At 39.4% G+C, this 22,506-nt stretch overlaps 1 protein-coding gene across 1 annotated transcript in view; it reads right to left on the bottom strand.

Annotated features, from left to right (window-relative positions):
- Positions 1-12,564: 12,564 nt before the first annotated feature.
- The window catches only part of LOC139732049 (FERM, ARHGEF and pleckstrin domain-containing protein 1-like), a 145,567-nt gene continuing 135,625 nt past the window's right edge, over positions 12,565-22,506 (bottom strand). Inside the window, exons 18-25 of the mRNA XM_071642928.1 lie at positions 21,603-21,733; positions 20,141-20,299; positions 19,346-19,459; positions 18,097-18,151; positions 16,712-16,875; positions 15,969-16,076; positions 14,201-14,352; positions 12,565-12,683 (exon numbers count right to left, since the gene is read on the bottom strand). Coding sequence (XP_071499029.1) covers positions 12,623-12,683; positions 14,201-14,352; positions 15,969-16,076; positions 16,712-16,875; positions 18,097-18,151; positions 19,346-19,459; positions 20,141-20,299; positions 21,603-21,733 — 944 coding nt within the window. The 3' untranslated portion in view covers positions 12,565-12,622. The remainder of the gene's footprint in view (positions 12,684-14,200; positions 14,353-15,968; positions 16,077-16,711; positions 16,876-18,096; positions 18,152-19,345; positions 19,460-20,140; positions 20,300-21,602; positions 21,734-22,506) is intronic.

The raw sequence follows: 22,506 nt of genomic DNA on the forward strand, positions 1-22,506 counted from the left end.
TCCACTAGACTACTGAGCTCTCGCCCGATAACCAACATCTGACCAACACTGGTTATCAGGCGAGAGCTCAGTAGTACTCAGGTGGGAAATTGCAACTGCCCAAACATGCTACATGGCTCACATTGCTATGCTGGAGACTGGAATGCCACGAACACAAAGAAAAGGCTTCACCAGGGTGCCAACATTACACATTCGAATTGTGTATGGTGCGGACTACATTCCACGGGGGAGGAGATTTCTACGTATCACTGTTTGGTGCAAACCCTACTATCACGTCTGGTGTGTGCTTATTATCTTAGTGCTAAATAATCATGTTAAATGTATTTAAGAGACAAAATTGTCTACATTTTTCCACAAAAAAAAGGCTGCAATTGAGGGTTGAGATCATGGCACCTGGATAATTATTGTAAGATAATTTCATATCTAACACTGATTTCCTTATCTTTAACATTTTCGAAATCAAAGGTACGTGCAGATGTGAAATCATTAGATTGGATAATACTGTAGTTGGAAGGGAACAGGAGGAAGGAGATGTCACTGTAAATGGGCACTTGCTGAATAAAACCAATAGCTTCACATACCTAGGTAGCAAGCTGACTTCAAACAACCTAATGAAAGAGAAAGCAAACAGCACAATAGCGAAATTCAGCAGAAATCTGATTGCACTCTACCCCCTCATGAAAGAGAAGAAATTCTTCAAGATGTCAAAGCATGCGAAACTGTTCTTACACCTGTGCCTCTTTACGGCAGTGAAACCTGGACTCTCACTACAAACCTGAAGAGTAAAATTCAGGCAGCCGAGGAGACAGGAGAGATAGATTGTAATGATAACATCAGGCAGGCCCTTGAGACTGAGTCAGTGTGACCATCATACAAAGAAATCAATTACGATGGTAATGCCAGACACCAGGGACACCAAGAGGATGCACTTATGGAAACCCAAAAAGAAACGACCGATTGGGAGATCAAAAAAGAGGTAGGAGGTCCAAATAAGAGAGATTACCCAAAATGAGGACTTTAACAGAGTCAGCTCCTTGGCCCAGTCAGAACGGAATGGAGACAACTGGTATGGAGGCTGTCAACTGACAGGCCAACAGGCCTACAGGCATCCAGTGAGAAGGGTGGGAAGTAAATGGTCATTATTGAATTGGTGCAAACACTATACAAATCATACATGTATAGCAAAGCCATTTGCATATATATACCCTATGTATACATGTATACACATACTTTGAGGCACTTATCCCTCGTTAAATAACGTTCAGCAGGACCACTGGAGTTTGAGGTCTACATACCTTTGTATTCACATATGAATTTTTTCTTTATGAACGGGCTGTCCCCTGCTAGGATGATCGTCTCATGAGATGGTCTACTCTTCCTTAGTCGTCTAGTCTTCCTTGACTGCATTTTTCATTCCCTGGAAAGAATAAATCAATACAACAAACATCATTTAATAGGTCACTGACTCAATAACATTGCATTTTTCATGTGAAATTGCAACTACCCAAACATGCCACAAGGGGGGGGGGGGCACTTCAATTATATTGCCATACACATGCACGTCCAAAAAAACGTGTAAAAAGGGGTAATTTTGAAATCCTCCAAAACGCATAAAAAGGGGACCTTTTTTTGCCAGAAGACGCGTTACGCATTAGGGGATCAAAATCGCCAATATTCAGCAAATAGGGGTAGTTTTGATATCAGACTAAATGCGTTAGGGGGTAAAAACAAGTGAAATCTGTGTTTAGGGGGTCTTTTTAGACTGAAGCTAAAAACCTGTTAAGGGGGTATTTTGACAAAAAACAAACAAAATCCCTATTTAGGGGTCATTTGGGGATTGAAGCTAAAAACCTGTTTAGGGGGTGATTTTCATACTCATGGACACGCATGTGTACACCTATATAATTGAATTAAATTTTTCTCGTTTCTAGTCCTCTACACAAATGCGCACTATCCTCAGCTCCAAATATCGTGAGTATACCTTGTAAATGACCCATAACTTGTTAGCACTAGTTTAGACTGAGAGAGATTCAGAGAAGGCAGAAGAAGGGGGATCTAACGTTAGAATATAGACCTAACGCAAAGTCTACGGTTAGAGTGCCTACATTATTGCCGTAACCGGGGGACACCCCCGAACCCCCAATTCATCACTTTCTCTAGTCCTTCCTCTGCTCCAAAAATCGTGAATACGCCTCGTAAATGCAAGCATTGGACGGGATCTAGAACTACATTATTGCCATTATCAGGGGACACCCCCGAACCCCCATACTAAACGCATGGACAACCACACTCTCCTCACCGCACAAGTCAAGAAAACACACGTAAACAAATGCAATCGTCGACAAGGCGAATCACTTATGCGGATTGATATCTGAGGTGGTTGCTATTGGTAAGCGCATTTACGCTCTTTTCAGAGCGATTTGCGCTATCCGTGATTGGCTGCCAGTATTCTGTAATTTACCCAAGTTGAAATTTTTGCCAAAAGATAAAAAATAAAACCAACACAAAAATTGCACTCATTTAAACCAGAGCAATCAATATTGTCTCTATTTTTCCTTTAAAAATGCTGCAATTGAGGGTTGAGATCATGGCACCTGGACAATTATGCTTATTATCTTGGTGCTAAATAATCACGTTAATTGTATTCATATTTCCTCAATAAATGCTGCAATTGATGGTTGAGATCATGGCACCTGGACAATTATTTTTACAATAATTTCATATCCAACACTCCTTAGCTTTAGTTTAACCTTTTGGCAATCAAAGTTAGATATGAAATCATTAGATTGGATATTACTAAAGTCATGCACAAGCAGGTATATTGTTCAAGATATATGTCTCTTTCCCTTAATCTTCATTCATATTATTTCCAAACTTTGTGAGGTCCACGGTGCAAAAAATAATCATAATGTTGATGATGTAAAAAAAAAATATGATGGAATCATGATTTAATTTTAAGTAACTTTTTTATTTTCTTTTTATTAATGACCCTGCGCGATCAGGATGAAATGATGCCCGTTTCATCCCAAACAATGTCAATCAATGGCTAGCAGTCTACATCATTCTTGTACCTGTCCCAGAGACTGTTACAGTAGCATACCAATAGTAATAAAAATATAACTAGGCCTATAGTATTTATAAGGACGACACAGTTCGAGTTGCACTCTACAAAACAAACGCGATCACTGTACTAGTAATCGTTGGTTTGGCACCATAGTTTTTTTCAAATTGTATCCTCCGGAATATGTAGCATGATATGATAATTATTGCATGACAGAAAACGACACATTATTACAATATTTATGGACTGGAAGTTTTGACAAGTACAATTGTACGACAGTCGACACCATCAGAACCCAAAAAGGCCCGGGTGGGGCTAACGAGTAACGAGTAACGAGTAACGAGTAACTAGTAACGTTTGAGCTTGTTACACTGTGTTAAAACCCGGTCAGACTCATAAAACAAAACTCAGAGGAACATCATTCTTTTCCCAGGCTAGGCTAGACGCTTTACGTATCTCTTTAAACCATGATTATACAATTTATAAAAAAGATTTTGAACTTACCAGTAAATTCTGAATGATGCTCGACCATCCAGATCCGGCCGATCCCTCGCGATAGCGCAGGCCAGGCGTGGCGCACGTGCACACAGATTAGGCTCGCGCATAGCATGCAATTCGAGAAGGAAAATCGAGGACAAACATTCGGGGGCGCTCTTCAACTTTTTCACACAGGGATTAGCAGTTCTCGTACCCGACCCCACATAATGAGCGGCAATGTGCCTGTAACTGAACACTGTGGGGAGAATTTGGCAGGGCTCTTTTTTCCGACTCTTACGTCATTTGAAATGTTTTTAAACAAACCTTTCAATTCGAGGAGCTCCTCGAAATACTGGTCACACGGCAAATTCTCCTATAACGGTGGGTGTGTGTAAGCACATATGTACTCGAACTGTATTATAAACAAGTGCACACACACACACACACACACACACACACACACACACACACACACATTTCTATATACATCCACACATCACATCACGGTGAAAGAAACTTCTATCTGCAGGCAATAACACGTCGACAGAATGTCTCATTTTGAAACTTACTTTTTGTTTTTATTTCTACAGTAAAATTGTCAAATACCAATCAATGTATAATTCACCTGACCACAACTCGTGCAGAAGATAGACAATCGTTTTTTGTTTTGTTTTATACAATGTATATATCACATCAGTAGTCTTTCATCAAGTCGCTTCTCTTTTATTCTCCATTTTCTTCATGAACTGCTACTCATAACCATGCTGTGTTGAATAACAATAGTTATTATTAAAACAAGTTATTATGAAAGAGTATAAGATGAATCCTGTACACGATAATGAGATGGCAAGGCATATACTACATCGGCTGTCTTTTCCTGACACCCTGCATTTTAAAAAAACAAAAGGTAACAAAAAAGAGGAAAACAAGACAAAAATCTCAACAGACGCATTCTTACCTATCCCACCCATCTCCCACTGATCAATACAAAACAGCGCATGATAGAGTGCAAAATTACAAATGTGTATGCTTTGCACATGCAATCATTGTTGCTTGGTGAAACCACATACAGGGCGCTAGATACAACACGTCCACTTAGTTCTTAGTCTACGCAGTTAACCATCGTGTTACACTACTACAGCGAACATGCAAGTTATAATTACACCTACTAATAAAGAAAAAAAAGACAAAAATAATAAAATTGAATAGGAATAAAGACGTGTACTACCAAAACAGTGCTTTAACTGCTACTTTCAATGGCATGCAGTGGTCAAATTACATTAATGATAAGAGGCAATGGGAATGCAGAGAGGGAAATAATAATAAAAAAAAAAAGAAGAGTGCCAGAATTCAATGAATTAGATATCTATGATGACATTGCATTTGCCAACATGAGTACCAAAGAAAGATTATTTTTCACACTTATTAAACAGAGAAAACAGAGCAGATAACACCTTGTTGGCATTGAAGGAGAATGAAAGGAAAGGGGTGGGGGTAATAAACTTTGTCTACTTACCAAAAAAAAAAAAAGACAGAACAAAACAAAAACAAAAAAGAACACAGAATCGCCAGCATTCCTAACAGAAGAACATCAAGACCCTAATTTTTCTATCTCGCCAAATACCGACAGCAAAATGTGGTTTTTGCTGTTGTTGTTTCTTTCCAGCTCACTGAATACAACCATTCCGTTTCTCTACGAAAATGAATAATTTTAAGTACGCGTGCCACCAGATAATCCAACACAGTAAACGCTCGCCGAGAGTCCCAGCATGCTTCAAGTTTACAAACAAACGAACAAATCACATATCAATAAGCACTTTGCTGAGCAAAACTGCTCTTCAACATCTTATGTTCTTTTTTTTCTCTCTCTCTTTGTATCTTCAGTTTGTTCCATTTTAAATTACAACAGAATGGCAGCATAGTCGACTTTACAAAAATTGGATACATTGGCCCTAGTGAGCAAGAAAGCAGGGGGGAGTAAATATGACAAAACAATTGGTCTCTCTACTCTGAATGAAATGGGAAAACAATTTATTGAAAGACTCGTCAGAGAGAGCGAGAGAGAGGATACAAACTACAACAAAAAAAAAAAGAGAAAGAAATGAAAACCCAAACCTTTAATCACTACAAACATTAAGACTGCTCGTGTTCCTACTGACTTGACACCACAAAACATTGTCATCAACACTGCTTTTTTTCTTTGTAAAGTTCTTAGGGAATTGACTGAAGTATCTAACTTTATAGAGACACACTAAGTTTAAAAAAAGAAGAAAAGAAATAGAAAGAGAAGCTAGAACACCATTCTCAGTACCTGCCCGAGACATACTTTATGAACATCAGTGCACTTACACTAACGCAATACAAAAACATGTGACAATGAATGCTATTAATGCTACAATTGTTCATAGTAGAATCATTATCATATGAGTAATAACAATAATAATGATATCAATAATGATAATGATAATAATTATAGCATTTTTATTCAATGGTTTTACAGAAGATTTCATAGTAAGCTACATGTTTTAATGCAGGGCTGCACACTAACCCATTATTTCTACTGGTCCGACAGACAGGTCAGACCAGTAGGCACCCAGTTTTTCCCTTGTTTACTGGTCCATTACTGAACGAGTTACTGGTCCAACAGTGATTTTTACTGGTCAGGGACCGTCAGACCAGTGTCAGTGTGCAGCACTGTTCAATGGAAAGGGTGACGGAGGGCAAAGGGAAAATATGAGATCATCACCCCATGATTATGGCTTGCCTGACGATCCACCCAACCTGATCGACAATTTCCACTGCCTTGTACACAAACGTAACAACTGTCAAAGGTCAGTATTACTTATGCACACCTGAAAAAAACCAAAAAGCACAACACATTCCCCATTGGTCTAAACATCATCACATGAAATCAGAGGTGGGGGAGGGGGGCACATCTGAACACAGCTTGTACTCACTTGTTGTAAGCTGTTGTAACGTTGTTGTAAGCTGTTGATCAAAGAATAAATTCTGACATCGTAGGATGGAATCGAGGACTTACAACTAAAGGTTGATAAAACATATCAAGATCTTTCAGCGACAAATAACTGTTCTGCATTTGTAACATTTTCAAGGAGATGACAAACAAAATATATGTAAAAATGTTTGATATGTCCCTTAATATTAAAATGATTACCTGTCTCATTGAATAACAACCGTAATACAATGTATCAACGTACATCAACAGGGATCACACAAAACTTTGCTCCATTTCTCAGGGGCAGAACAAATCACCAGTGAATGTTCCATCTACTGAAATTTTAGTGGGATGTGAACAATCCCCCCCCCCCCCCCCAACACAAAAATCAACAACCAAAGACACTGAACTTCAGGTGCAAGCGAGGGCTGTAAAAGGAATGGGCTTTGGTACGCATCCGTTATACTCAAGACATAATCTTCAACAAAACCGAATAGATTCTTTATAAAAAAGGGTTTTAAATGACATAACAAACAAATAATCCCGCCAATCTGACGAGGCAAGGAGCAATTTGATGCTTTCAAGGCGTCATACACTGGATTTCAGCTCAAACTTGGTTTTCTCTCTCTCATCAATGGGTAAAGAGAAACATCATTCAAGTACATGGCCAAAACAAAAGCCCCTTCACATCAAGAAATAAACAATATTCAGTTACATGCCAAACTACCATCATACAGTAAATCTACAAACAGAAAAAAAAGAGAATAATAATATTCCATCCTAAAACAAGGTTTGTATATCGATGCAAACTCTATTTGTCAATTTTTTTTTCTTTCTTCGCATTTTTGGTTTTATCACTAAGCCAAAAAAATTTGGAAGACCACAATTGTTCTTTTAATAATTTTCTCTCTCCCTCTCTCTCTCTCTCTCTCTCACTCTCACACTAGTTCTTTCCCCCCCCCCCTCTCTTTATCTGCTCACATTTACGTCATATTTGTTGTACTCTGCAAAAAAAGTTCATTGGTATACTGCCTTATAAAGCACTGGAGGCTGACACAAGCGAACAACAAAGACTTTAAAAAAAATCAAGGGGGAGATATTATAACTTATGCCTCAGTAGCATAACTACAACATGGCAAATGAAAAATATCAAACAAAAAAATGGCAAAAGCTGTCCCACACAAGCTATATTTGTATTTCTCCCTCTGCACAGCTTGACAACAGTGGGTGGGTCTATGAGAGTCTTGACAAAAACGCTCCCGCACGCACATACAAACAAACGAATGTGTGGAGGAAAGTTAAGCCATTCACCGCCAGACTCTCGTTATCTCAACTGACTCTGTACGGGACCTGGCCGGGATTCCAACAGGCTAGGGGTTAACTGCGTACCGCCAGCTTTTACCCAGAGCTGTAACTTTTTTGTTTTTTCCTTTTTGCTCTCATTAAGGCTGCAAGAAGAATGTCGTGGGAAACATACTCTGAGTATGAGTCTGAGCATGGGCAGTCCATGATTTAGGCATGACAATGGAAATTATTAAAAGAAAGATAGAAAATAAAAGTACAATTTCATACACAAACTAGACTAATTTCAAAGTTATTTTCATACAAGTTTGTCAGCTACTCGCGTTTCGTAATATCGCACGCAAGAAATGTAAGATGGTAAGCGTAAGAGTACACGAAGATGAAGCCCAATTTTCAGATAATCGCCATATCCCTCCGTTGTAGCAGTAATTCTGGAATACATCGGATATCATAAAGGCAGGTTCAGTATACGAAGCGGACACATCCTGTCCGTTTCTATGCATAACTATAGTCAAATCTGAAGACAAAACAAAACAAACAAAAAATCAAGCGCAGTGAATATATCTGGATGTGCATAGAAACACATCCAACCCAAAGAAAACTGGGTGGAAGAAAATGTACACAGTCTTTTACCACTCCTGCAAACATCCTTTTTTGTTTTTTGGTAATATAAATTGGCATTTGAATATTGACTAAACATAGAAAAAAAAAGTGGAAAATCCGGTAACAAAAATACGGGTGGGGGGAATACTGAGCAATGAATAATGGAGAAGGTCCAGTAACTACCTTCAAACGAAATCAAAGAAATATAAACACACATATAGTAGACTTGAATAATAAATTAATCAAACATAATACATGCTTCAACTTGGATCTACACTTGTACTCCTTGTAAGGGATATCACATGATAAGTATACACACAAAGTTGTAAATCAGTTTTGATAAGAAAAAAATGAAAAGAAGATAAACAACAAACTAATAAAAACAAAATAAATTTTGCCTGTACAAAGTAGGAAAAAAAAAGAATCCACTGTACTCCTTAGGCAATTGGTCTTGGAAACAAGCTTCAGTACACTGTGATACTTTTCTTGAAAGTAACCAATGAATTCTTGTCTTGCTCATCCAAAATTCTGATTTTTTTTTTTCCTCTCTAAAAATGTTATATACACTTGATGTATGATACAAATGTTACAACAGCATTAATATAAAGCCCCCCCCCCAAAAAAAAAGAGAGAAAAGAAACAAAAATCACAATACCTTTCCATGATTACACAATGAAAAATAACAAAATCTCCGCTTTGCATTGTGAAATATAAGGTAGTGTTTTCTGTTGCTTTTTTCTGCAATTTACACTCTTTTATTTGTTCTTTTGTACAGTTAAATATCATCACATCCACTGACCATGTCAAAACTCATCCAAACTCTTTTGACATGACCTGCCTGTATTCAGCTGCCATAATCTACTCCTGTTCATTTCTTCCACCTCTAACGGGCAGATCAACGGCACATCGCTCGATGCACAAATTTGCAGCTTGCTCACTCGAAAAATTATTTGATACATTTGGCAGTGTCTGAACAATCAGAACAATAAAACTTCTCTCTCTCTCTTATCTATCAATCATTTTTCTTTAAGAAAAGAAAAGACAAAAGAATTCCCTTCAAAAGTAGACATGATTGCTCCAACATTGGGCAGTGCCTGCAGCAAGTCCCATTCTCACATTCCAAACTGACAAATGTTACTTTCGTACAAGGACTACGGGATGTTTCCAATTTCCGTTTCTATTCCAATCCATAATTCATCTAACTTGACAACCCTTGTCAAACTGACAAATGTTACTTTCATACAAAGACTATGGGATGTTTCCAATTTCCGTTTCTATTCCAATCCGTAATTCAATTCTAACTTGACAACCCTTGTCAAACTGACAAATGTTACTTTCATACAAGGACTATGGGATGTTTCCAATTTCCGTTTCTATTCCAATCCGTAATTCAATTCTAACTTGACAACCCTTGTCAAACTGACAAATGTTACTTTCATACAAAGACTATGGGATGTTTCCAATTTCCGTTTCTATTCCAATCCGTAATTCAATTCTAACTTGACAACCCTTGTCAAACTGACAAATGTTACTTTCATACAAGGACTATGGGATGTTTCCAATTTCCGTTTCTATTCCAATCCGTAATTCATCCAATTTGACAACTCTTGTCAAACTGACAAATGTTACTTTCATACAAGGACTATGGGATGTTTCCAATTTCCGTTTCTATTCCAATCCGTAATTCAATTCTAACTTGACAACCCGTGTTAACACCTTTATTTCTCTCTCTCTCTCTCTTGCTTTCTCTCTTTCTTTCCTGTCATGTAGCTGCACACCTCTGAAGATTTCCTGCCTAAATTACATTATTCACGATGGGCACTGCATAACATAATCTGCTGCCAAATTGAGCTGAGTTTTAGGCAAAGGTTAGCGTTAGAGAATTCATACTGATATGGAAGTTGAGGGGAATAAAAGAAGTTACTGGATTCCAAATTGGTTTGCTGAGAAAAGGCACCATAAAGTTTGGGGGGGGGGGGGTGGGGTTATTTCTCTGCAAAGGTTTCTTTTGATCTTTGGGTCATATATCATACAAAATGCAGTAGAGAGATGACTTGACGTCAGGAACAATTAGATGTAAGCCTGCTACTCAAAAGTTTCTGAGGATAACAAATATATGATTAAAATCATGAGACTTACATCATCAGTCCCCACTACTAGTATATTACTCCCAGTGGAATCAGTATTGAACCCACTGGTGACTGGATGTTACTTTGACTTCAACAAGACGAAAACTTGTTGCTTTTACAGAGTAAAAAGATACATTTTGATCTTTGTATATAACATGCACATTCCGAGGCTTTGGTATAAGCGTGCATTGCTGTGATTACAAAGTTACATGGATTTCCGTATTTAATGGCAATCCAGGATCCCAAATATTCCGCTGCAGACATACAGCAAGTGTTGTGGAAGGTCTCATACACCTGTATATAAAGGTCAGTGACTTTTGGCAATTGAGTTTTCTTTTTGTCTTGTTTTTTATGCATTTGGCTTTGGTACTAGGATGTAAGACACTACAATCTTTTCATTGTTATATAACCTGAGCCTTGAAGCTATACCATTATTGATCAAACGTTAGCATTCACAGTATAAGTGGGAAATTTATCTCTCTTTTTCTTTTTTTTTTGCTTTCAGTGAATTTCGCATGTTTATAATCTGTACATGTTCAAATACCACACACACACAAAAAAAATACAATTATTTGGGTGTTGTTATTTTCACGTTACTTCAAAAAGAGTGCAAAATCTGCAATCATTTCTATATCACAAGATATATCAAGTTTACAGTAGACCACACATTTGATTCGTACAACCACTGTTAAACAAAACTGTTGTACACGCAACTGTCAGCGGCACCATATTACCAGCATATGAAGTTCTTCGTAAGAAGGATAGCAACTTTACTGTAATTACATGGATATCTGTGTGCATGACTGAACACATAAATGGTTACAACAAATAAGTGTTATTACATTACAAAGCCTTGCATTTTGTGCTCGAAGGAAACCGTAACTTTTAGTCACATATTCCAATGTTTACGGCAAGCTGTAACAGCAGCCAACCTGTAAGTATGTGTGGGAATATGGCGCCTGCAAATTTTGCTCTTCCCGACATTTCAGGACCAGGGGTGCGAAGTGGTACTCCACGAACCTCAAGCGGAGCTTAATACTTATTTGGTCTGATGGCATGACGTACGTTTGATACTACGGTGAGAGTCAAAAGAACTTAACTCCCATTTAAAAGGATCGGCAATATTTTCATTTTGGTTCTCAGCGGTAGGCACATTTCTTCTTTTTCTTTTTTTCACGGGCTAAGATAAAAGCTGCGATTAACTTCGAATATCACACAACTGTGTTGAAAAGCATGGTGTACAGGAATGGCCTTAACATAGATTACTGTACCGAGAGACAATGATGGTTGGCTTTGCTCTTTCATCTCAATTGTCAAACTAAAAAAAGTGAATGTTTGGAAAGGTATTTTGGACTCCCTTCCTCGAACATCACAGGAGTCAGAATAACCTATGAACGAAACATCTCCAGTGTGTCTATAAACTGTTCCTAGCTGTCTCCTTCTCTCTCTCTCTGTTCATCTTTAGATCTTGTCTGACATGATGAAGATCAACGCAGAGTGACAAGAGACTTGCCAGGAAGAAGGGACAAATCAGGGCAGTGTTTTTGACCAAAAAATACAAACAATGCATTACAAACAGATCATTCATTTACTTGTCGAGCCATGTGACAAAAAACGTGTTGACACTCCTGACAGGGGGTACGAGGGGACAACAAAGAGAGTAGCCTTCCCCCGTCAATAAATAATCACTCTTCTTGTCTGCACTGTATTCCATCTCCTTGGCAGTGATATGGCAAGACCTACCAGCAGCCGTAGCAAGGGCAAAAAAAGAAAAACAAAAAGAAAAGACATTCAGGGGAATGCGGTCACAACTTCCTGGAGATTGGGAACACTTCTCCTCCATCACCCCTCCCACGATGTCAGCCTCCAGAAGACAAATTTGACGAGAAGAAGAAAAAAAAAAAGGGGGAAGGGGAATTACTCTAATTCTTTACTGGCTTGGATTAGGGAATGGTCAGGGCACCTGGGCCCGATTCGATTCGATTGGGAATGGCTGGGTGGGAAGGGGGGTTTGGGGGTCCAGTGGAAGTCCGGGAAGTCCACTGGCGAAGGGAATGGCTGGGTTAAGAGTCCGGTGGAGAGGGAGTTTTCTGTCTACATGATGTCATTTTCCATCTTGCTGCTGAATGTAGCGCTCTTCAGAACCTCCATCCACCTGCAAATGTGAGAAAATAATCAAAAGAAAAATTCAAAATTATATTTCAGACCAAGTCAACAACCATTTACACAGCTGCTGTTATCAAGACAAATGTTTATATAATTCATTTTTTTTCACACATCAATACAGCTGTATATCAATGTCAATTCAAATACTGTAAAAATCCAACTGCAACCCTCACTAAAAACCAAAACCCTTTCAAGCAACCAGATAATCTATCACTGAAAATAATAAGTTCAAGCTACTAACTCCTGATCCAGAAACCTGGATGCATATGATCTTTTGATAAGAGGAAATAACAATGAAAAACAAACACTACAGACAGAAGCGTCAACTTACAATGCACACAAACGTCAGACACACATAAGCAATTATCCTGAAAATGCAGAAACTTGTGCCTTAAGGAGAGATCATTACATACAAGAGTTGTAGACCACAAATAAGGATCCACCTACGCAGCAAATTATCTAGAGGTTAACATGGCCCTCCTTTCAGCAGAGTCAACCTGCATGTCTGAATAAAGGCTAACCATGGTTTCCAACTCATTGGTTCCCTCTTCTGCTAAGCCAAGCATGACCGTGACAAAAGGGAACATGTGAAGACGAACTGCTGTGCATTCTACAACATAGTTCTAATGATCCCTGTGAATGTACCTACACAAATTAAAACTCGTAATTGCATCAAGTGCTGGAAGCACCTAATCTATTTGCTGTCTAAATTCTGAAATCTTCACAGACATTACACAGACTACAGCAGGTTCCTGAACCTACAGGGTTAATTCACAAGTTTAAAGGGGAATGAAGCCCAAATATGCACGCAGATTGAGGAAAATCAGACAATCCATTCAAAAGCTAGTAACTGTCAAAGTGTTTTGGTTAATCCATATGCCGTAATGGCTGGATATGAAGACTACAACAATGAATGATGTCACAATAGGACAATGATAATCATATAAAAAAGATATAAAGAAAATTCAACAAACCAGTATTTTCATTATTCTAGCACAATGACAGAGCACTTGGCTTACCCTTTTCTAAAGGCAGGCAGGGGAGGGGGTAACATCACTCTCAACACATGTCAGTAATAAGTGGCAGGAATGTGTGCTTTTCATTAAAAAAAAAATTTATTCTGTGAAATTCTCTTTATACATGTATTTTCTTTAAAATGGTGCCTTACTGTGACATCATGAACAGTGGTAGTCTTCTTATCCAGCAGTGGCAGTACCAAAACACTGAATATTCATAACTTCTGAACTGATTGTCAGATTTCCCTTTGGGGTACATTCCCCTTAAAACTTTGGTTACCGATACTAATGGGTACAATACCATTCTCCGACAACCCTTTCAATGTTTTAAATAGAATGGCATTTCTGTGTTGTTGTTTTTTCTTCAGATATGGGGTTCATACTCTTGCTTTTCCACTAGTGATTTAGAGCAAATGTTGCTACCAGTGCCCATGTCTGGCTACTACCAATTCACCACCACCACCACCACCATCCCCTCACATGCTCATACCTGCTGAAAGTGTACTCGCTCTCGGCGCGGAAGAAGTACACGTGGGTCTTAAACTGGAGCTTGAAGACATAGTCCTTGCGGATGTCATCCTCCTCAGCGGGGATCATGACGGAGTAGCCCAGGAGGGGGAGGCTGGCCAGAGGGTAGTCGTCCTGGAGGGATGGAAGAATGAGGAGGAGGAGGAGGAGGAGGAGGAGGGGAAGGAGGAGGAGGAGGAGGAGAAGGGGAGGTGGAGGAGGAGGAGGAGGAGTTAGAGAAAGAGGAGGAGGAGGAGATGGAGGAGGAGAAGGAGAAGGAGGAGGAGGAGAAGGAGAAGGAGGAGGAGGAGGAGGTGGAGGAGGAGGAGGAGGAGGAGGTGGAGGAGGAGGTGGAGGAGGAGCAGGAGGAGCAGGAGGAGCAGGAGCAGGAGGAGGAGGAGCAGGAGGAGGGGAAGAAGGAGACAGAGATGTTATCTTCAGCATTGTTTCTGTTTCTCAGCAGACACAAAACATCTGCCTACAGTGCTATAGAGCAAGTGCTATAGACTCTATTGTATAGAGCAGCACACAGTGATTCCTCTTTCTAGGGCTCAGTATTTAAACCATCTCACTGGTAAAGCAATCCATTCATCTCTCCAAGACATATTAATAGAGAAGTAAGAACGCTTGCAAACCAGACCATTCCATTTTAGTTGTGCACTGCTTGCTGTCATGACGGACTGGTCTGAGTTCTGTGCACTGTCTTTGTTGATCTTATGGTCAAACAATCAATCTCTCCCTTTCTTCTCGTTTTATTCTATCAAAGAAAACTTGAATGTTGGTATGTGTCAATGTGTCAATGTGTCAATGTGTTGTGAGGACTGCATGAAATGCTTCAGCTCTCCATTCAAAAGTCACAACATTATGTTGAGTCAGGGAAGTGAGCAACCACCATTAGGGATAGTACAGTATTGGTGGAGATGAGAATTGGGCTTTTAACTTTTTGCAAGATACCAAGAAAACACTTGAGATATAGTACAGAGCATACCATCTTAAGAGGAATTCAAAGTTTATTTGATGAAAATCGGGTTTGGAATGACTGAAACACCCAAATACAAAGTAAAGCAAAGCGATTGTAATAAAGTGTGGGTCCCACACTTTATTAGAATCGCTCTTTTTTGGATATCTCAGCCATTTCAAAACCAATTTTCATCAAATAAACGTTGAATTCCTCATAGAATTACATGCTCTTTCATGTTTCATAAGAAGTTTCTGATTATCTCATCAAAAAATGTTAGAAACCTGAAATTAGGTCTCAACCAAAACTATACAATCCCTTTCACCCATAAAGCGCCAACTGAGTTTTTCAGCTACTAAGCAAGGTGCTAATCCTTCAGCGGCAGATTCATTTTCGAACTTCAGATTAACAACAATGGTTGATCACTGGTAAAATGATTCTCCAAAAGTAAAAAAGTTATACAAGTATGTTGCAGGAGTACTTCAGCAATGGAGCTAGTCACGTACAACAAACACATTGCCAGGGACCAGTGGGCACAGACAAGGACTGCATGCTTGACTGCAGGGGAACAACATGCATGTGGCACTCAACTGCCATGCATGTGTGAACGTGAGCACTACTGCACGTTTGAAGACAGATTAACGGTTGATAATAGTATATTCATTTACAGAGGCTATTATCAACAGGTGGTCTTTCTATACAGTGTGTGTGTGGGGGGGGGGGGGGGAGAGGGGGTGTAAACAATCTCTCTTATTCAGTGTCACTGGTGACAGATGGTCCACCCTTCCCTTACCTGGTGGCTCTTGTAGAAGAAGAGGCAGAAGTTTGTGAAGACCACCCACAGCTTCTGCCAGCCGTTGCTGTTCTTGAACTTACGCAGCAAGAAACCGCTCAGCTGGTTCTATATTGGATAGGATGACCAAAGAAACATTTCCTCATGTTAGACATACACTGCATTTCTAGGGGGCATAGAGGTTGGTATGGTTTGACAACCAGATGTCCAGTTGATAAAATCTGGCTACACGTCACTTATACAATTTGTTTTTAAAAAAAAATCTTTGAAGGTTTCTGTGGAAGTAGAACGTTTAGTAGTAGAAGGCTTCACAGTACACCACATACAATTTCTTGGGTATGTGTGCGGCCTTGAAAAGGGCCTACCCATTCCTGACATTTAAGTAAGCATATTCTCACAGTTTTCAAGAGAATGAAAGGCCACAACGCCTTCCAGTTGGAAGGCCTTGGAAGGCATTCTCATGAAAATTATAAGAACATGATTACCGAAATGTTGGGAATGGGTAGGCCCTTTTCAGGGCCACACACAAACCCAAAAAAGAATAACTGTTGTACAGTGAAGCCTTCTACTGCTAACTGTTGAGAAAATTACAGATATTTTTCTGACATTCTTTGGTGTTGTCATCAGTGTTTTGTTTGAGTAAGGTGTAAGAAAGTATTCATCTCTTCTCCAGATGATTAAAAGTATCTATACGAGCTTCTCTCACTTTCGCCTCTCGGAAAGTTTGAAAGGGAAAGCCTCACCTCTACCGCTCTGACGTGATCCGCCATGCTCACACTGGTGTTGCGATGCCAGCATACGTGGACGGTGGTGTTGGCACGGTGGTGTGACTGGCGATCTAGTGACCGCGAGGGCGACGAGAGGTCGTCATCCGCCTCGTCGAATGCGGAATCTTGGTCTGGCGTATCTGTAATGCATAATACACGTTCATTCATGGTTAGTTATTATGAACTAGTGCTTCGTTAAAGGGATGGTACAGTATTGGTGGAGATGAAAATTGGGCTTTTAAATTTTTGTGAGATACCAAGAAAACACTTATGAAATAGTACAGGGCATACCATTTTGAGAGGAATTCAAAGTTTATTGGATGAAAATCGGGTTTGGAATGACTGAAACATCCAAAAACAAAGTAAAACAAAGCATTCGTAATAAAGTGTGGGTCCCACATTTTATTAGAATTGCTCTTTTTTGGATATCTCAGCTATTTCAAAACCAATTTTCATCAAATAAACGTTGAATTCCTCATAGAATTACATGCTCTTTCATATTTCATAAGAGGTTTCTCATTATCTCACCAAAAAATGTTAGAAACGTGAAATTAGGTCTCAACCAAAACTATACGATCCCTTTAAGCATGTACACAAACATGGACACTCCAAACAAAACAATCTTTTCCCCTTTCTTTAATCCTCACTGTCCTCCGCAAGTTCATATGTCTGATAAAGTGTTTTCTTTACAGATTGGCACAAATGTCTTGGAAAATAACTGTCAATGAATATAGATGACATAATCCCCCTAGTTCCTATTTTGTCACCATGGAATTCAAGTTGCACTGAGGCACATTGCTACACCTGAGTTGGCTTTGTAACTTACAACCAGGTCATGTTTGGAAGAATTACAGAATGCTGATGTAAAAGCTTGGCAAGTTTAATCAAGTGTCTTGGAGCATCAAGAGTCAAGGCACAGTTTCCTCTTAAAGCAAAACACATTTTTACAAGCACAAACAGGAAAGGGATTCAGATCAACATTCTCAATATATAAAACTCTAGTTTTCTTTCAAGTAAACTTGCAAAATAATCTATATAAGACAATGCGACTCAAAATATCTGACTAAAGTTAATTTCAATGTCTCCCACACTTATCAAGATTTAATACAAAATTGGAAAAGAATACACATTTTTCACATAAAATTTTTTGAGATGACAACTAAATGTTAGACAGCATATCTTTTATACATGAAATTCAGTGACTGCAACATGATTCACACGTCTTCGAGTCATGTGACTTCACATTGAGAACTGAAAGAGTGTTGTCTGAATAGCACTTGTTGCATCGTGACGATTTTACCTCATCACGGCATATCCACAGACAGTGACATGTCACTCATAAGACAGTGTGAAGCACTTACTGATTGATTCCGTTGACTGGTCATCCTGGCACATAGCCATGGCTGTCCTGATATCCTGTAGTCAAGAAAGAAGACGTTCATGTACGTTACTTCGACAATGAACTGCATTTAACTGTGCACGAGGCGCACACTCAGTGTGTAGAGAGCAACAATTCATATACCATGATGGGGGAAAAGTATTCTCATGCGACACGCTTCCTCCTCCTCATTTTTTCTTTCTTTTAACCCTAACTAGGCCGGGGGGGGGGGGGGGGGGGGGGGCCTCGGAGGCCCCCCCCCCCCCTCGACGTTCCGCGCGATGTATCGCAATCGCAAAAAGCTATCGCCGTGACGTTTTATGACTTTTTTTCTTTCGAGTCTCCCGCATCTTTTGACACCAAATTTGCGACGCCTGGGCGCGCAGTTCCGAAGTTACGCATAAATATGTACATGCATGTCAGACCCAAAATTGCTCAAAAACGTTAATTCGTGTACAATTTCAAAGCAAACTGTGCTTACAGGCAAATTACATAAAAGCATGATTATTTTGGTGTTTTATTGATTAAAATCAATGAATAACATATTTTCTTGTTCGGAGCGATGTCGCGGACAAATTTCATTGAAAAAACAATGAAAAACATAAAGTCAAAAAACAATGAAATACATAAGAAATTCCAAAAAACAATAAAATACTTAAGAATTTTTTCTGATATCACAATTTTTTTCATTACATTTGCTAAGGACACTAAAAAGAATATTTACATTAAAAAATGTGCCTGTTTTGAGCTTTATTTTGTGATTTATACCAAATAGTCTGATTTTATGCATCATCATGCATAAATTAGCATAATTTAGCATAAATGATGATTTTTTGAAAAAATAACTTCATGGTATTTTAGATTACATTATAGGCAATGTGTGTGCCAATTTTCGTCGCGATCGCGCGGTCGACGGCCGAGATCTGGAGGGGGGGCCTGGGAGGCCCCCCCCGGCTCTATCAACTACCTAAATAGCCCGGCCTAGTTAGGGTTAAGAACAAGTCTAGAAATTGGGAAAGAGGAGAACACAAATGAAAAAAAAAAATCAGCACAAAATTTACAAAAAAATGTTTTTTTACAAACTTTACAAAGTCATGCTAATTTGAGAGAGAATAGGGAACTTTATTTCTCCCAAAATGTGTTGCCAATTTGAGAGAGAATCTTGAGGTTTATTTCTCCTAAAGTGCATTGCCAATTTGAGGATCCGTTGTGAATATCTATCTCTGCCTCACCTCCATCCATCTTGTCTTCTCCTCGGGGCTGCTGGCTGCTATGACGACCGTCTTGTTCCCTCCATAGAGCGTGAAGCAGTTGGCGACTGACCGGTCCAGCTCACTGTCCTCCAGCTGACCAGAGAGGAGAAATAAAATCGGGGGCAAAAAAAGAAAAGAAAAGAAAAAATGAATATGACAAGTTTGTCTGCAGGGAATTGACAGTCATCAACCACTAACAACACCTGTGACCCTTGCAGGAAATAATTGTAGATACGCTCTCCCCATTTCAACAACACCAGCACATCCACGAAAAACAAACTGTCTCACACAAACGGGCCAATCCGTCTTGAGAACCTTGTCCATGAAGATTTGTCTTCATTCCATCATTTGCTGTTTATTGTTCATTCATTATTATCATTATTATTATTATTATTTCTTTTTTAACGGGGGGGGGGTGGGAAGCTGGGGATACCTTATAACCAAGAGTGACATCCACTACATTGCCCTCCTGTTTTAACAAACACGGTTATACCAAAGTTCTAGTTACAATGAAGTAAGCATTCAGGCCGCAACATTATCTATGTTTTCTATTGTTTATTTGTTCTGTTATAACAAAATATTGATATAACGAAAGAAAATCGCCGGTCCTGTCACCGAGGACTTTGTCATATTACTGGAGTCCACTGCACTAGCTACATTTGCCTCATCACTTTAGACTGATATAATTTCTCACGAGAACACCGCCAGCCATCATTCCAAGATCTTTCGTGACCTATGTGTCAGAAGGGATAACAGAAATCACGCTTCACTCACCACCACTCCCTTGAGCGGGATCTGGCCGTGCACTTTGAACTGGTTCGTGGGCGTCACCCCCTTGCTGGTGTAGACCAGGATGTCGGAGAAGAGGAAGAACATGCGCTGCTGGTAGCCCTTTCTCGACAGCTTGTGGAGGCAGCCTTCCCTGATGAAATGCTGGAGTTAGAATAGCAGAGCAGCAAATACAGTAACATAAGGGTACAAACTCAACTCAGACCTTTCATATGGCAATATGACAACTCTACCCCCACTCTAACTGCATTCAATATCTGAGGTCCATTTTTGTAATCTTGTACATTGTATGATATCTGCCCCGTTTTATCAAGATATATAATCGATTGTAAATTACCTTACCACACAGGTTGCCATAGATTTATGATAGAAATCAACTATATAATCAATTATAACTCTTCATAAAACAGGGCCATCAAATGATAGGTATTCAAAACTCTTCATGTTACATAAGACTGGCAGTCATCATATACATGTGTACACCACACTGCACAGTATGAATATAGTCGACAGAGTACAACAGGGGGGCATTTCATGAAGGAACTTGTCGGATAAAATATCTGACAAGTCAATTATATCCGACAAGTTTTGAGAAATTCTTTAGTCTGATTGGCTGATTTCTCTGAACTTGTCGGATATAATTGACTTGTCGGACATTTTATCCGACAAGTTCCTTCATGAAACGCCCCCCTGCAGTCATCTTCACTCATCTTTATCTGACCATCATGATTGTCTTCTTTATTTTTATCACCCTCACTATGACTACTGAATGGACTACGCATCATCATTATCATTACTGCAATCATCACAGCAACATCACATCATCCCCCTCATCAACATTAGTAATAGAATGACAAACTCATTTTTCTCCTCTTCCTCCTCCTCCTCCTTACAATAAGCACTATTCAGCAGCATCCTTAGCATCACCATGGTTACTACCACCATTATCTCATCATCATCCAACATAATCATGACAATCATCTTCATTAACTCATCATCATCATAATCTTCATCGTCATCATCATCGTCGTCGTCATCATCATCATCATCATCATCATTATTATCATCATCATCACCATCATCATCATAAGCATCATTGATATCACCATCGTCTTCAGCCTTATTCTTTACACCGGTATCATCATCACCACCATCATCCTCTTCACCACCATCATCCTCTTCATCATCTCATCATCTTCATCTTCATCATCATCATCATCATCATCATCATCACCACCATCATCATCATCTTCATTGTCACATCATCATCATCATCATCATCATCATCATCATCATTATCATCGATATCACCATCGTCTCCAGCCGCATCCTCTACATCGGTATCATCATCATCACCATCACCATCACCATCATCACCATTATCAGCCTAAGCCTCATCACTCTAGTCATCACTCTCCCCTTGCCACAGGAGGACATCTCATCTCACCCTGTTTGGCTGGATGAGCGTATCCATGCCGACGAGATCCCTCTGGAGCTCGGTCAGCTTCTGGAAGTTCTCAATTTTCTTCACGCTCTCCTCTATGTCAGCCGTGAGGTCGCCTACATCACCAAGGGCAGCTGAGTGGATGAAGGCAAATCAACAATAAAGTAAGGCCATAAGTACTGACACTAAATCTTTCAATGTTGTAAGCAGCATGATTACATACGATGTCGATAGGATTTTTTGCTGTTGGGACAACAAGGGTTAAGGTGGGGCCAAACATCAATAAAAAAAAAAACCTCTCTGATGTTGAATGAATACACTTCTTAAGGTCTTACGTTTTTGGTGTTTTTTTCAGTGAAATGAAACTTGAAACTTTAGGGCTAGGGGTTATGTTTGTGTGTTGGCTCTATGTTTGGCTTAGCGTGCCAATATTTCATGGGAGCAACTGTCGCAGGAGCAAATATCATGGAAACAGGCAATGTACGTGAGTACAAGGTTCTTTATCTGATAGACAAAATAGAGCCAACAATCAAGGTAGTTATTTTTGTTTTCTCTCAGATAAAAGTCTTCAGCGCAAAGTTCCCAGTGTGAGAGGATAAGGTGAATTCCATGTCATGAGATAAGACAGGGCCATCAATATATCAAATGTCAGTGCCATACAGTCATTACTAGGTCTATCAAGTTGGTGTTTTTTGTCAGCTGGGAAGCAGAAGGACGTACACATCATACACTGCAGAAATCTGGGGAGTTTGCTCCCTCCTGGCCTTTTAGATGACTATTCATCTCTAGCCTACAATCATAACGCAAATGGTATCCAACGAAGGACACAAATTCTACTCCGCAAACAATAACCTTCTGGATGTAAACTTCCAATTAATAACCTTTTGGGGGATGTAAACACCAGAAT

Source organism: Diadema antillarum, unplaced genomic scaffold (assembly GCF_040938485.1).
Source record: "Diadema antillarum isolate AM-2024a unplaced genomic scaffold, OU_Dant_1.0 seq00000398_RagTag, whole genome shotgun sequence".
Classification (NCBI taxonomy): Eukaryota; Metazoa; Echinodermata; class Echinoidea; order Diadematoida; family Diadematidae; genus Diadema; species Diadema antillarum.